This window comes from Pteropus vampyrus, unplaced genomic scaffold (genome assembly GCF_000151845.1).
Source record: "Pteropus vampyrus isolate Shadow unplaced genomic scaffold, Pvam_2.0 Scaffold158, whole genome shotgun sequence".
NCBI classification, from domain to species: Eukaryota; Metazoa; Chordata; class Mammalia; order Chiroptera; family Pteropodidae; genus Pteropus; species Pteropus vampyrus.
In genome coordinates, this window is record NW_011888939.1 from 819028 (window position 1) to 835178 (window position 16151).

At 47.5% G+C, this 16151-nt stretch overlaps 1 protein-coding gene across 3 annotated transcripts in view; it reads left to right on the plus strand.

The window, feature by feature from the left end:
* SETX (senataxin) overlaps window positions 1-15904 on the plus strand; it is a 49858-nt gene extending 33954 nt beyond the window's left edge. For 2 of the 3 annotated variants that reach the window (XM_011370029.2, XM_011370030.2), the window contains 8 exons: window positions 549-698; window positions 1473-1580; window positions 4501-4688; window positions 5173-5265; window positions 6776-6940; window positions 7997-8095; window positions 9044-9131; window positions 12752-15904. In XM_011370029.2, coding sequence (XP_011368331.1) covers window positions 549-698; window positions 1473-1580; window positions 4501-4688; window positions 5173-5265; window positions 6776-6940; window positions 7997-8095; window positions 9044-9131; window positions 12752-13492 — 1632 coding nt within the window. In that variant the 3' untranslated portion in view covers window positions 13493-15904. Of the gene's footprint in view, window positions 1-548; window positions 699-1355; window positions 1440-1472; window positions 1581-4500; window positions 4689-5172; window positions 5266-6775; window positions 6941-7996; window positions 8096-9043; window positions 9132-12751 lie in introns of those variants that run through there. The other variant, XM_011370031.2, reaches the window with a different exon arrangement.
* The last annotated feature ends 247 nt before the right edge of the window (window positions 15905-16151 follow it).

Here is a 16151-nt window from a genome sequence, read left to right on the forward strand (position 1 = left end):
CCGAGTTGTCCCAGGGGTTCACTGTACATCTCATTATAGATGTGTAGACCGGGGTTTTTCTCCCTGTGGGAGTAGGATGCTCATCAGTTTTACAGGCGATGTTGTTGGTACTAGCCTTTAAATAGGGAATAACACTAAATACTTAAAAACTAACAGGAAAACATATTTAAGCTTAGCTCTGATCTTGATTTTACTCAAATAATTGCTTCGCAACTCAGTAGAATGATTTAATCTCTACTTATTCTGATGCCTGCTGACATACACTTGGCTGTAAGAATTGTAATCTACTTTGACCATATCAGACCGTGAATAAGTTTTTCTTAAGTGTTCTTAAATCATATTCTAAGCTTAGACCGTACTGCAAAGCAGTGTTCTGGTGGCTTCTGATTACTTTGACTGTTTCTGCTGCCGTCTAGATTTGGGGTTCTCCCCTCACGTTTACTAAATATTATTCTGTAGCATAATAAAGGGTTGCTTTATAGAAAAAATAGGCTTATCATACTTGAGAATTTATATACAACTGAATGTTGATATATTTGTTGCCTTAGGTTCAAGGCCGCCCACAGAAAACACAGAGCAATGTCATCTTGGAGTCCCACATCATCTGCTGCACACTGAGCACAAGTGGCGGTTTATTGCTCGAGTCCGCTTTTCGGGGACAGGGAGGGGTTCCCTTCAGTTGCGTCATTGTCGATGAGGTCAGTGAGCCGTTGGGCATACAGCTTTGACCAGTGCTCTGAGGAGCTAGTCTCAGATGAGCAGAGGCTGCTGAGATGTCGACAAAATGGTCTTTTCGCATCTTATTTTTACCTGCCGTTAACGTGTGTTGCCTTATGTTGAAATATAACTTTGGTCAGCTCTGAGCCACGGTTTTTTCAGCCAACATCCTTTATTTCTAGTTCATTCATTGAGCAAACATTTATTAGGTACCTACTGTTCGCTAGAATGTAGAGCCAGAGATGGAAAATGAGGTAGAAAATCGACCCAGGAGATCCAGAATCCAGTAGTCACCAAAATGAAAGAATACAAAAAGTGAGAGTGATGGACTCATTGAAGAAAATGTCATTGAATTGAAGAGGTGCTTGAGTCTTGCAATTGAAAGGCCTGCCAGGGAGCAAGGAAGGAGGAAAGGGGTGGGGTGGGGACATACATAGACGCACAGTTCCCTCAGACACAACCCCGGGGCATTCCATGGCTTTCTAATTGTGGCTGGTTCCCAAGTATCAGTGGCACTTGAGTGGTGGCTGACTTCAAAATACACGTGTAAATTTTTTTAAATAGAGTGTTTTCGTTTTTGTTGTTTGTTCCTTTTTCTAACTAAAGAAATTCCTTTTTATTTTTGATATTCGGTGCAGAAGGAGAAAGCGTGATACTTTTCTGAATGGTTAGAAGGTTTGAGAATTAGACCATACGCGGATAGATAAGGAGGAGAGAGACTGAGACACACTCTCCGTCTGTTCTTCCTTCCCCAGGCCGGGCAGTCTTGTGAGGTGGAAACCCTCACCCCACTCATCCACCGCTGCAACAAGCTTATCCTCGTGGGGGATCCCAAGCAGCTCCCTCCCACCGTCATCTCTATGGTGAGGCTTTTTATACTCTCATTTCTTTCAAGTGGAAGGGGCGCGGGGCGTTTCTGAGGGGGTCTTTTTTGGTTCATTATCCGTTACTTGCAGGGAAAAGTGGGGAAGGCTGAGAAAAGAGAACCGCTGTTTGAGACATAGTCAGAGTCTCTGCAAAGGTCCCTCTGTTCGTAACTGTGCTCTGTATGTGCGTGACAGGAGCCATGTAAGAAGAGACCAGAGGACTAGAAGGACCCCATTCCATGTGCACTGGGCTTTTTCCTTTGGGAACGGCAGTGTGCAGCTCTTTGAAAGACTGTATTTAATTCATTTTAATAACGTAAACACCAAAGCAATAAAAGAACTTTAAAAGCAAGGAAAAGCATCTCCACCTACTGATTTATATTTAAATATATGCAAACTTGAAGAAAACTTTATAAAGAGAAATTATTTTTAGAGTACATTTCCGCTTTTAGAGTTCTTTATCCTGTAGTGCAAGAAAATGTCTGTGGCCCTCACATCCTCAGATAGCGAAGGTGACAGGAAAGGAATGCGACTGTGAGCTGTGCCTGTGCGGGAAGATGACCTGCACTGTGTGATCCACTCCGCTAGGTTCTTTGGTCCCTGAAGATGGCTCCTAGATACACATATCAGATTCCGGATTTAGTGCAGGGGTTCCAACCCCCAGGCCACGGACCAGTACCAGTCCGTGGCCTGTTAGGAACTGGGCTGCTCAGCAGGAGGTGAACGGTGGGCCAGCGAGCCAAGCTTCATCTGTATCTGCAGCCGCTCCCCACTCCCCAGCGCCAGCATCACCGCCTCAGCTCCGCCTCGGATCCTCAGGCGTTAGATAGCAGCCCTGGTCTCTGGTGCCAAAAGGGTTGAGGACCGCTGGTTTAGTGGCTGTGTTGGGTAATCTGTATAGGTCTTGACCATGGTTTTGGTGAAATTTAATGAACTTTGGATATTGTTAGGACAGTTTTTACATATAACTTATACAGATGTAGAGTAGCGGCTGCATGACTAATCCCATAGAACAGATTGTTTTCAAAGCATTTCTTCTGTTCGGTTGAGGAATGAGCACATGTGGATTTTGTCGTCGTCATTGTTTTTTAACGTTGCAGTCACTCTAAATGGTAGCGCAGGTCTTTCACGTCTGAGCACACGTGCGTGGTTATGTTTGGGGTGGCCTGGAAGCTCACCGTCTCGTCTCTGAGTAAAAGCCCGTGTCAGTAGGAAAGCTGCTGCAGGTGACTCTCTTCGTGGAGGACAGTGAAGAGCCAGCTGTTTGCATTTCTGTAATGATGCAGTTTCTGAGAGTGCGGATGGACCTTCTTGAAGGGCTGCTGCACACAGCGAAAACAGATTATCTCTGGGCCTCACCTTTCCTGTCTTTTTCAGTGATTGATTAAAAGCAACAAAGATGAGAAGAATTCATTTGGGCTTTTTCGTAATTGCAAAAATAATACGGGCTTATTGAAAATTCAGAAAATAATTACAAAGTTAATTTCCTCGATATGCCATTCTAGTGACCCCTTTCAAGGGGTAATTACTGTGAACGGTTCAGTGAGTAGTTTAACAAACCTTGCCAGGCATTTGTGCGTTCATTTCTTTACCTTTTTCAGTCTATGCTGAGTGCCGGCCTAATTCAGGTACTGTTTTAGGTTCTGGGGTTTTGACGGTGAAGAAAACAGACAAAAGCCCCTGCCCTCCGTGGAACGTGGAGTTTATATTCTAGTGGGTGACGCAGTAACTAAGTTACCGAAATACGGAATGTCAGGTGGGCGTGAGGTCTGTGTGCGCGTGCGCACACGTAGCTGTGGCTTTGTGTAAAGGTGGCAGCGTCATGCAGGGCCAAATTGGCTTTTTTCCAGTCAGTAAATAGGTCAGGTATATCCTTCCATGTCGGAACATATATGCCTACCTCATTTTGTAGAATGAACCCCATTTTTTTCCTGGAAGTAGATGCATTGCCTCATGGACGTTGTTTTTCTCAGAGAGAAGATTCAAAATGAGGTGTTTTGGCTAACTTGAATAGATAAAATCTTAGGGATGTAAATGAAATTGTCAAATGTCTACCAACATTTTCTTTAGTTACACAAACCTATTTAAAATCCCATATCTGAATAACATTTAAGAAGTAATACCTTTTCTCGCGCTCTCACAGTTTGTGAAACAGGTATATTCAGACTTTGCCCACGTGTTTAACTTCACTCATGAAGAATCCATCATCTCAGTGCACATTTTGGTTTCTAGGTTTTTATATAATGCTTTTTGAATTTTGGTGTGATGCTGACATCGAAAAGTATATCCCAGGGCACAAGCATGATGACGGTTAGGACAGTTTTCTTCATTTGTCAGTTAGATGACTGTTTCTCAGACTGCAGGTTGTAATCCATTCTTGGGTTTATGCATCAACTTAGTCCGTTGTCTGTTTCATCCACTGGATTGTGAGTTCTGTGAGGCTCGATCTTCGTCACCGTAGCGGTCTCAGCACCCCAAAGTTTAGATGCTGGGTGTCTGTTGGAGGGATGGATGAAGAGTTGGTCTTTTAAAAGGCTCGTTTACAGTGACAGTGAATGTTACTGTTGGTTGAGAGCGTACCCTAGAAATAGTCTGTGTCATGTGTCTCTGCCTCTTTCATCACTGAGCCAAGTGACCTGTGTTAGCATCAGTGTGGCTTCCGTTGTGAGCCTTCACAAGGTCCCACCTCTTCCTGAGCAGTGTGTGGGTTTCCCAGATCTGGAGGAGATACCTCCACCATCATCACGGTCATGCTGCCTGGCTTTTCAGGGGCAGAGTCCCCACTCTCTCAGGGTCTCTGCTTGTTGGTGGCGGCACCTAAGCCTCGCCACGTGCTCATGAAAGTCAGCAGCTATTGTTGTCACGTGGGAGAGTGCAGACAAATGCTTAGAGGCTACGACTTTGTCCGCCCTGTCAGAAGGCCCAGGAGTATGGCTACGAGCAGTCGATGATGGCCCGCTTCTACAAACTGCTGGAGGAGAATGTGGAGCACAACGTGGTGGGCAGGCTGCCCGTGCTGCAGCTCACCGTCCAGTACCGCATGCACCCGGACATCTGCCTCTTCCCGTCCAATTACATCTACAGCAGAAGCCTGAAGACGAACAGGTGGGTCCCGCCCTGCTCGTTGATTCTAAAAGTCTTATTGATCACAGCAGATGTGGGTGAGCAGAAAAGCGGGGGACGCCCACATCTGTACTACTCGGAGATATGCACTGGTACCATGTGAGGATGTGCCCTTCCAGCCCTTGTGCTACGCATATCCTTTTTTACTTTTTTTTTTATTAGAAAAAAAATCATACCTTCCTCTACATAGGATTCTATGGCTTGCTTTTCTCATTTCCTCTGTTATGAGTAACTTTCCAGTCATGATTGTTTTAATTACATAGATCATTCCCCATAGCACTAGAATAGAAATAAAAACCATTTTGAGTCTTTCACTAAAGCACATTTCAGGAGAGGGTCCTTCTTGTCCCCGTACTTTCCCCAGCTCCCTCTCCTACGAAAAAAAAAGATGGTCACAATAATTTACAAAACTTTTCTCCTGACTTGACTCGTATTCTGAACGGCGATGGCGGCTGCTTCTTCGTAGGCAGACGGAGACCATCCGGTGCTCGTCAGACTGGCTGTTCCAACCCTACTTGGTGTTCGACGTCGGAGACGGCGCAGAGAGACGGGACAACGAGTACGTTCCCCTTTCAGTACCCAGCGAGGGGCCCAGAATTGTTAGATTAGTTTCGTTCGCATTTATGTTCAAAACACTTTTCCACACACAATTCTCTGCCCAGGCCAGGCGCAGTCATTGGACTTAGCCGGGTCGATACCTTCCTTGATGGTACATTAGTGATATTTTTCTCTGTGTATTTCGGTCTCTTCTTCAGTGTGTAAGGGGGCTCGTACTCTCTGACAGTTGGCAGGCACTTGAGTCGATAACTGCTGAGATCGTAGCTGTGAGGAGGACACTGGGCGCCAGTGCAAGCTCGCTGTGCTCTGACGGGAGGCAGACATCAACCAAGTAGAGAGTCGGGTCAGGTTCAGTGTGGCGAAGGCTAAGTATGGGTTTAGCTGAATTAAGGTGTGAGGCAGAGGCGGACGGTCCTTGATGTGTGTTGAATTATCCAGGTGGCCCGTGAATGACAACACGGGACTGGTGGTTGCTGGTTAGGAAACACACAGAGGAGCCAGAGCTGCTGGGAGAGGAGGGAGTCGTCTTGAGGTACAGACACCACCCGTGTGTCATGAAGTTCAAGGGGACGCAAACTCCACCTGTGTTGTGATGGCTGCAGAGCAGATCGCGTCCTCAGTGAGGGTCAGACGTCGGTCAGTAGAGGTGGAGAGGTAGCAACACAGAAGCGGCCAGCTGGGGTCTGCAATGCAGAGGGGTGGGTTGGCGGGGGGCTGTTGGGGCAGAGCAGAGGCCGAAAGGAGCCCCATAAGCATGGTGGGCGTGGAAGGTCACAGAGGGACGTTGACCTGAAAGGGGACCAAGCAAAGTAAAGATTTTGAGGACAGAAGAGATGGCGAGCTAATTGTGGCAAGTTTTGAAGTTACGATAGTGGGTATTTAAGGCTCGTGGCCTCAGGACTAAAAGGTGCAGGTGCAGTGCACCCCAGTGTCCCTGCAGGCCACATCTGGCGTGACGAGGGCACACGTGCGGTTTGGGAGACGCGTCGGGGTGAAGGAGGCGGCCAGCAAGGACCTGGCCTGCTGCAGGCCCCGTGCGGCTCATCCCCAGGGCTCGCACCACATTCACTTGTGCAGGTGGCGTCCACTCGGTTGTGTGGTGCCTGACCTGCATGGCTGGCGGTGGGGAATTAGGGAAGAGGACACATCTAAGTCCTTTTCTTGGGGTCTGGAAGGTAGCAGGTCTTTAATGAAGCTATTTATAACATCTTCATAGTTGTCCTTCCATTCTTACTGTTGCTGTCCCCATGTTAACAGATGTTTAAGAAATTGGTACCTAAATTTCAGTTGACTGCACACTCATTTCTCCCTTACGACCTCACGTTCCAGCAGACAGTGGTTTTTCTGTTTATGTGCATGTGCGGTGTCAGCGGTCACTGCGCCAGCCTCCCCGAGTCACTGCTGACTGACTGGTCTGCCCTTTACTGTGGTGGAAAGCAAAGCGAGCCTTAAGGTAGCACTTGGACCACTCTTAGTTTTGACGTGTTTTTTTTTTTTTCTATCTTATTTAGCTCGTATGTAAATGTTCAAGAAATAAAACTGGTAATGGAAATAATTAAACTTATTAAAGACAAAAAAAAAGATGTCTCTTTCCGAAACATCGGCATCATAACCCATTACAAGGCTCAGAAGATGATGATTCAGAAGGAGTTGGACAAAGAATTTGATGGAAAAGGGTGAGGCACCTATATTTTTACAGATATTTCCAGCTTTTCGGATGAATGAAAGAGAAGAAAGGGGGATAGACAGTTTGGCTGCGAAGTCTCCCTTTTCTCTTTCCTCTGCTCCCTTTCGCAGTGACTAACCGGCGTCCGCAGGCTTGTGCTGGGTGGGGAACGGGTGCCCTTGTCGCCCTTGTAGACAACTGTCCCGCCAGCCGCGGTGTCAGCACCGTCAGACTTGACAGTGGGATTGACTGAGACCCATCTCCAAGGCCTTTGCCTTTAGTTCCGTGACTTGTCGATCCAAATTCTAGTTCTAGGGGCTCATGAAGTCCCTTTTTCACTTAAATTACTTGTCCCTTTTTCACTTAAATTACTTGTCCCTTTTAGTGTTTTAACGTATAGGGCGAAGGTCACATTTTTGTCTTCTTTGTACCTCAGCAGCAAAACAGTAGTTTAGATTTTGGAAATCTAAGGTTTCTTAACCTAGAAACACACAAACTACCAAAATTTACTCTAGAAAAAAATAGAAAATTTGTACCAACTTACAGAAAGTAGAGGTGGAGCTAGTAATCGAACACTCGCCAGCAAAGAAGAACGCGGGACCAGGTTTTGTAAATGGATAAATGAATTTTGGTATACCTGTACAATCAAATATTCAGTCATAAAAGGCATGAAGCACTGACACACGCTGTGACATGGATGAACCTTAAAAACATGCTCAGCGGGAGAAGCCAGACACAATGATTCCATTTGCACGAAATGTCCAGCATAGAAAGTAGCTCATTGGTTGCCAGAGCCTGGAGAGGCAGGGAAATCGAGACTGAGGGCTGGTAGGGCTTCTCCTTTAGGTGACAGAGATGTTGACATGAGATAGTGGTGGCGGTCGCACAGCACAGGGAATGGATGAGAAGCCACTGAATGGTGTACTTTACCATGGGGAGTCTGTGTTATGCGCATTATGTTTCAGTAAATAAAGATACCATGAAAAAGTTTCTGAAAAATACTATGTAAACATATTTAATACTTACCTTACTTTTTCCAGTAAACGTGTTTCTCTCTCATAAATAGGCCAGCAGAAGTAGATACTGTGGATGCATTCCAGGGTCGTCAGAAAGATTGTGTCATTGTCACGTGTGTCAGAGCGAATGCCATGCAAGGCTCAATCGGGTGAGTAACTGTCATTGATTTTTTTAAGTCGTGAAATTGATCCACTCTTGGGTCCGCTTCTCTTGCTACCTTATGTATTAATCCATGTCACAGCGCGAACCGATTCTTTTATTAAATAAGTGAAATAAATCATTGAATCAAGTGTATTTTGCAGGGGCGTGTTATTCTCCCGTGGGATGTGGCTTACGTGTTTTTCCTCTTCTCTCTGTTTCCTGCTTTGGCTAACTTTGTTAACCCTAACTACTGTCCGTTTACTTGCTGTGGATGGTAAGGACGTGTAGTGGGTGACAGAAAACTCCCCTGAGTCTCGGGGGCCCTGAGATTTTCTTCTCATGAGTAGTGACAGGTGGAATTTGTAGATTGTAAATAAATTTAATTGTTCTTAAAATAGTAATTTAAGTTATCCCTGCCCCTCCCTAGAGATAGTCTGTATATACAAATCGAGGCCAGTTATCTCAAGACCATTTTGCAAACAGTCCATTCTTTTCCAACTAATTTGAAATTTCTGCTTATCATACACCAGTTGTTATTTCTGACCTTTTTTCTGATCCACAATATTTTAATAATCTCAAATATATTTAAATTTAAGACACATTGATCTAGTATCATATTTTTAGGATGTCTTTAAGGCTTAGAAATCATACTGTTAAAATTTCTAGTATCTCATTCAGGTCAAAATAGGAGACTGACAGATGCATTCCTCTGATGGTAATGATGCCCTCGAAGCTACACACTTGAAAGCACCAGGTGCTTTGATCACTGTGTTTAATGTGGAGTCGCGTCTGGGCCAGGGACCTTGTGCTGGGAAAGGAGGGGAAAGCTCTTCGACTTTAAGGAAGAAGGAGCCCGAGGAAAGTGCTAGAGCGCTGCCTGCGTGTCACCCACGCTGACGTGCCAAGCCAGTCTGTAGAGAGAAGTAACTCTTCGTTTTTCTTTTTCATTGCCTAGATTTCTGGCAAGTTTGCAGAGATTGAACGTCACCATTACACGAGCCAAGTACAGCCTCTTCATCCTCGGACACTTGAGGACCCTGATGGTAGGTGCATTCTTGGGAACCAGAGAACTCAAGTTTGCCCATCGTTCCTGATACTGGGTTGAGGTTCAGTGTTTATTCTCCATGAAAATGGAGATGGTTTCAGGGATACATTAAGTAATGCGCCTCTTCCCCCAGTTGCGCGTCCTCCAGCGACTTCTTCCTAGAGCTTTTACATCTGGAAACCTCTCCCCTTTTCTCAGCCCAGGGCCCATAGTGTGCCCTGGGTCACCTGTTTAAAAAATTTTCCACATCATAGGATTGCTAACACGATACGTAAGTCCATGCATGTAAAAGGCTGGAAGAGGCACTCAGCAAACAGGAGCGTTTGTGGCTGCTCTTGGCCCAGCTTAATGCCAGAGAGGGGGACCTCACAAGAGTTATTGGATCTTTTTTTTCCATTTTGGCACTTAGAGCAATACTGCTCGCTCTTGAGAAGTGAGTGGTATACCACTTCGGTAGACAAATGGTACAGCTTAATTTGGTGATATTACCTCTTTGGTAGACAAATGGTACAGCTTAATTTGGTAGTATTACAGCTAGATAAAGCATATATTTGCTACTTGTCTCCTTAGGGGTAATAACTTCAGTTTTTCTCATTTCTAAATTTCACAGTCATTGGTTGGTTACAGGATGGAAGCCAACTCAGTAGATTTCTCCTGTTTTGGTTAGTGCCACCAGGGGGCGGTCAAGTACAGCCTTTCATTCAACTCTCAGATCTGTGGCCTTGAACTTTTGTGTGCCTCCTTGAGAATTTTTAAAAGCTGTGTACCCTGTTTTTAAGTATTGCTAATGACTTTGTTTCTGTTGTGTTACAAATATTGACATTTTAAAGCTTTTAAAAGCAAATCTAAGCAAAAAAAAAAAAGTAAAAAGTAAAAGTAAATCTATTACATCGCTCTTAAATGCCTCTGATGGACTGGAGGTCAGTATTGCTCTTTCTGCTCTTTGAAATTGAACTTCCGTTCGTATTTTTGAGGGTAAAATTCAGTGGGGTAATATGTTTTTATAATTAAAAGTTTTTCTGTCCTCACTACAAAATCCCTCTGCTACAAAAATTAACATATAAATTAAAAGTTTAAAAAGCTTTTTCCATAACTATGTGAGGAAACTGCGAAGCTGCCCGGAGCCTCTGCGGACTTTTTTTTTTGTTTCCTGTGACTCTGTGTTAACCTCAAAATAAAGAGTTTTTTTAAAACTATTTTTCCTGTGACCATAAGGATCTGAGTGTTAAAAAATGACTTATTGTCAACTGAATAATCTGTTACTATTATTATTTTCACACAGGTGAATTTTGATGATGATGTTTAAATCTGTAAAGTAAAATGTTGGTAGAGCTGGTTACAGGGACCCTGTGGGCACCCCGATTTTTACTGCCCCCGTTACCTGCCACCTGGGAGTTTTCTCGTGCCCTGGCAGCGCACCCCTGTCAGATTTGGGCTGGACGCGAGCCGTAGTGACGAAGGGCGGGTGAGCAAGGCCACCAGGACCTGGGAAGCAGCCATTCTCACAGCCTGGGGGTCACACTGGCACAAACTGGAAGACTGCGGACCTCCTGCTGTGACACTGGCTTCACTCTAGGGACTCAGGCTACAAAAAGAGACGTAAAGAATGGAATAGAATAGAAAAATCTGCCAGTTCATCCTCAGGCTTTCAGACAGACTTTTGTTGCCTTGGGGCTTTTTTACGCTCCGGTTTCCTTACGGAAATGGGATCAGTGGATTGATTGATTTCCTCCGATGCCCTTCTCAGAGCTGTTTTTGTGGCCTTAGGATTGGATTAAACACCAAGTTCAGGTGTAGTAGACTTGGCCACCTGCTTCACATGTGTGCTTCAGCTGCAGGGTGAGAATTTCTAGAGCTTTCCTGCATGAGAAGACATCCGAGCACTGCCTGGCACTGCCTGCAGGGGGCCTGTCCGGCGTATGCCCGTCACTGCATTTTATTTACATGACTTCCTTTAAACCTGACAACAGCCCTGGGGAGTCAGCATTGTCACCGTAGTTTATCAAATTCAAGAAGCCATTAATGACAGCGTGCAGCATTATTTTACTGAACTACTATTAAACTGACATACCACCTTATTTTCAACTTAGAAGTTTTGTTTTATATTTATTGAATTCTTAGACTTGTTCAGACAGATTTCCACTATATCATGCCTGTTCATCCATAAGAGAAAACACGAATGAAATGAATAGGCTGGGGCACTCCTAAAAGTGTTCCACTTTGAGCGTGTAACACCACTTAGTCATTTCCCAGGTCAAGGATGCGTGTCCTTGCACACACCCGGCCGCCCTGTGCGGTCAGAGGGTCAGAGGCTGGTGGCGCGGCGTCGTCTGAGCGCCCCCACCATGGCCTCTGGGGCTTTCGTCCAACCCCCGTCTCTGTTCTCCACGTCTTAAAGCCAGTGCTTCCTAGAGTCTTATCAGATGATGTCTTTGGACAGGTTTTCAGGCCAGAGCCAGATGCATTTTTTTAAATCGTTTCCTGACGAAAAGTTCAGGGGTCATAGTTGCCTCGCCAGAGATTCCTCCAGGATTAAATACGTGGCAGCGCCATCCGGCCAAGAGGCACCCCAAGTGTAGAAACGGTAAAGTGCGAAGACAGTGCACATTTAGAATCAGTTAAATATTCCGACTTAACAGATGAGGAAACAGGCTCAGAGAGGCCAGGTGACTTGGTCACGCAGCAGTGAACCCTGCACGTGCCCCACTGACCTTGCCCACCCCATGAGTAGCCTGGGGCCCCCGTGAGCAGAGCCCCCCATTTTCTTCTCTCTCCTCTAACTTTTGCCCTTTTTCCTGCCTCGTGCTCGTTCTGTCTTCTTTCCGAAGAGGTCTGAGTTCTGGAGGCCGTGAAGAGGCGGTTCCTTGCCGAGGAAGCTGGAGATGGGCACGGGAGGCGCATGCAGTGGGCTGGCTGCCCCCTCATACGAGCTTTTTGTAGCTTCAGCTTCTCTAGAAGGGGGACGGACGGCGGCCCGGCGGCTTTGGCGTGGCGTTTCAGGAAGCGAAGTGCTTATTTCCCAGAGTCGGGGCCTTTGGGAGCTTGGTAAAAGCTGTGGACCTTTTTCCAGAACTGTCACACACTCAAAAGTTAGGGTCCTTCCTGCTCCAGCTCCAGCTCGTCAGCCTTGCTAAGAGGCAGGCAGGACTCAAGATCAGCAGCGTCCAGGGAACTTTCTGGCTGATGGTGCTGCTCCGTGTCTGCAGTGTCCGGCATGTTAGTCCACGGTTGCAGGCGGCTGCCAGGCGCTGGACATGTGGCTGGTGCAACTGAATTTTTAATTTCATTTAATTGTGATTAATTGAACTTTAAGTAGCTACATGAGGCTGCTGTCAGCCAGTGCAGATCTGCATGGCGTCTGGTCCCCAGGCAGCACGAGTGGCAGTGGCAAAAACGGAAGCCGTTCTCCTCATGGGTGGGGAGGTCCGGGGACGTGGTGTGTCGCGCTGTGTTCTAACCTGTTTTTCCTTTCAGCCTCGTCTAACAAGTAATGGATTCTTGAGACTCTCTGTTCATAAACGTGGGCTCGTCTGTTCGGGATCAGAGCCGGAACCGCACGCTTTGCAAGCAGGTGCGCGGTTCTTTGGGGCGTAACTATTTCTCCCTCTTCGTTTCAAGGATAACCAGCACTGGAATCACCTGATTCAGGACGCACAGAAGCGCGGTGCCATTATCAAGACCTGTGACAAAAACTACAAGCACGACGCAATGAAGATCCTGAAACTCAAGCCCGTGCTGACGAGAAGTCTGACGCACCCTCTGACCGTCACCCCCGAGGTGGCCAGAGCCCAGGGCGGCGACCTGCCCGGCACCAAGCCAGACAGCAGCTTCTCCAAGGTAGCTTTTGCTTTGTCCCTGTGCCACCTAGCCTCTGACTCCAAGGAGGCTCTTGCGACTGTTGCTGCAAAGGACTCGGAAAGGCCGCCTGCGAAGGACCAGCCTCGCGACCCGCGGCTTTTTAGGAGGATGGGCGTGAGCCCTGAAACCAAAGGGAAGTGCCTGCAGGACCCACAGCCCTTGAGCCCCCAGTATCCTGGAGCCACGCCTCCCCTGGGGGAGCCAGGCTGCGTGAGTCCCCAGGCTCTGGGCAGCCTCGCAGAGCAGCCCTCTGCCACCGGCAGCAGCCACAGACCTCGCGTGCCGAGTGAACCTCCAGCCGCCGGCACCGATGCTGCCAGCGATCAAAGGAAATGTGACCAGGAAGGGGAGCACGGCCACCGGAGAGAGACCAGGGCTTCCAGCGAGGGGAACCAGGAGCGGCGGGGCCCTGCGGGCCGTCACACCAAGAGGAACTCTTCCTGGGATGGCCGGGTGCCGGAGAGGGAGGACCGCAGCTCCAAGAAGAGGAAGCTCCCGTAGGGAAGCTGCGGCCCAGACCTCGGCCGAACACTGCTGCAGGTCAAGGTGGCGGCCGACGGTCTGTCCTGATGGGATTGTTCCTTAAAGGGAGTGTGTGTGCTGTTGGGAAACGGGGAAAACACGTGGTGACCCGGGGCCTGCGGGTCATCTTCAGCGCTGCTGTCAGCTGCAGAAACTCTGGAGAGGGCGTTTGCGTTTCGATGTCAGTGGCCTTGAAGCGCCAGACGTGACTTGTTGATCTCTTGTTCTTCTTGAAGAAAGTTAGGTCGAATCGGAGCGGATGCTGTAAAAGCTGAAATGTGTATTTGTATAGCAAATAACAAAGTCCTTTTACAATTGAATCTAGTAGATCACTTTTCTTTCCTCTGCTTAAAATGTTAATCATTTTCACTAGAACAAATTTTATATTTAAAAAAACGAAAGAAAAGCAGGAGGAGGGCAGGGCCTGTCAACCTGTCATGGCAAGACAGGTCTCCAGCAGCCCGCCCGGCAGCTCCGACATCCCTAGTTCTGTTGAAAAAAGATCCCTGGAAGCTGCGGGAAGCAGATTTCTGCTGGGTCAGGTTCTACCGATGTGGGACAGTTCTAGATGAGGCACCTTGGCACAGGATGTGGCATTTCTGTGACTAGCTCGCCCACCTGTTTAGTGAGCACATAGTTCTCTAGCGGCAATTCGTCTTGAAATAGGTGTGAAATGAAAGGGTCACTCTCAGATTATCTTTTCTTACGCCCCTGGCAGCTCGTGAGCTTCCAGTAGGTACGGTTCCAGCTCAGTGGGTGCCCGCTGCTGGGTCAGGACCAGCCGCCTGCGGGTTGCCAGGGGAACCCAGCCAACTAATTCATTTTAAGCAGAGCCTGGAAAGCCTCGTGTCAAACACCTTCCCAAGGGCTTCTGTCACCAGGCAGCTTGGGACCATGATGGCGTCAGGCCCGGTGTGATAATTTAGGCAGGAAGGAAACACCCCTTTACGGACAAGGCTCAGCTCTCAGAACCAGAGGTGGGCTGACAGGTCCCCCAGGGTCTTGGGCACCATCCGAACTGTGGAGGCCACGCTGCGGGTCGTCAGGCGTCGCGCTGTGAGTGGAGGGCTGAGGGGGCTGCCTGAGGTCCAGCCCCGGTTTCCAGGCACGCTCCGGCACGCGTTCCCGGTGTGAGAGGGGATAGTGCAGCGGTGGCAGGGGACAGTTGTTAGAATCTGGCTTGTGCCGTGTAGAGCGCTCTGCGCCTATAGCCAATTCGGCCGGAAGTTGAGTCCCTGGAGGTGGATGTGTGCACCATGTTCGCGTTTGTCATTCGTTTTTGAAGCATAAAGGGCTTTGTGTTAGAAGTTCTACTGAAGTTATATGAGTTAAGAGCTGTAAAAGAAAGTGTTTGGTTGCCAAAAGTTCAAACGTCCTGTTCCTTCATTACGTGTCCCTGTCACCGGTGTCCAGACACCTGCTGATGCCGAACGAGGGACGCGCCTGCTCCCCGCTTGCCAGTGGAGAGTGGCCCTGGCGGGCGGTGAGGGGAGGGCCACCCCATCCAGGAGTTTCCTGCGTGTGCCTTTGGCAAGAAATTTCATTGGTTAGGTTTACTTCCCATCTGTCTCGGTAAAATGTTCAATTTAGCAGTTATTGGAGTGGTGACAGTTTAGTCCCCCAACTCTGTAAATGTGTACAGGCGGCAGGACACACAGTCGGGGTCAGTAGCTTCTCCCGCTGTGCTCGTGCGTACAACACATGACTTAAGAGAAGTGTCCTTCCGATTCAGCTTGGTGCCTGGGCTCACACGCGGTGCTCACCTGTCGGCTCGCCTGGTCTGATGATGCAGGGGTGAGTAGGAGAGCTGTGGAACCCGGCCTCTCCCGGCAGGACGCAGCCCCCTCTGACCCTGCATCGGAAACTCTTTGTTGCTCTTGTTGCTCCGGCTGGTGGCTGGTAAAAGTATTTGCATAACGCATTTCACACGTAGAGTGTGGCTCTCTGTGGCTGTCATAGCGTTGTTGGTTGGTAGTTAATCTCATCACAGGGCGAAAAACGGCTGTTTGCTTCGTCCTTGCCACGGCACCGTAAGAACGTGCCCTGTCTTCTTTCAATATTCTTTCAACATGAATGTATTCTTATTTTGCTTTTTTGTATATAATTTGCATAGGATTTATTATGCACGGTTTATTTAGTTAATATGTTTTCATGTATTATCAGGAGCAAATTTGATAAGTACATGTGAATAATCTGGAAATGTTTTATAACAAAGTGTACTAAACTATTTTCTAAAATTAATTGTGTACATTGATAATTTTTTGCTGTAGCTTTGACTCTTTCTATGCTCTTAATTCATAGCTGGGATTTGGCAAACAATAGATCTGTTGTCCATTAAAAACCTAAATTTTACGAGAAAATGGCAGAATTAAAAAATGGAAACAAAACTGACACGGGTTAGGGGTTCTGTGTTGTTTAACTGAGGTGCAGCGGGCGAGCCGGGAGTCCATCTGGTCTGCCGTTGGACTTGCTTCATGCGGAGATTATTCGGTGGAGATTTGTTTCATTCAAGCCTGTCACCGAGCCCCACCCCCACCTCTCTGGCCTCCCACCCCTTTTGGAATCTTAACCTGTAGGCGACGAGGTGCCTTGTGGAGAAGCATGGTGTCAATAGGTGTCTAGTTGGGTCCAAGGAAAC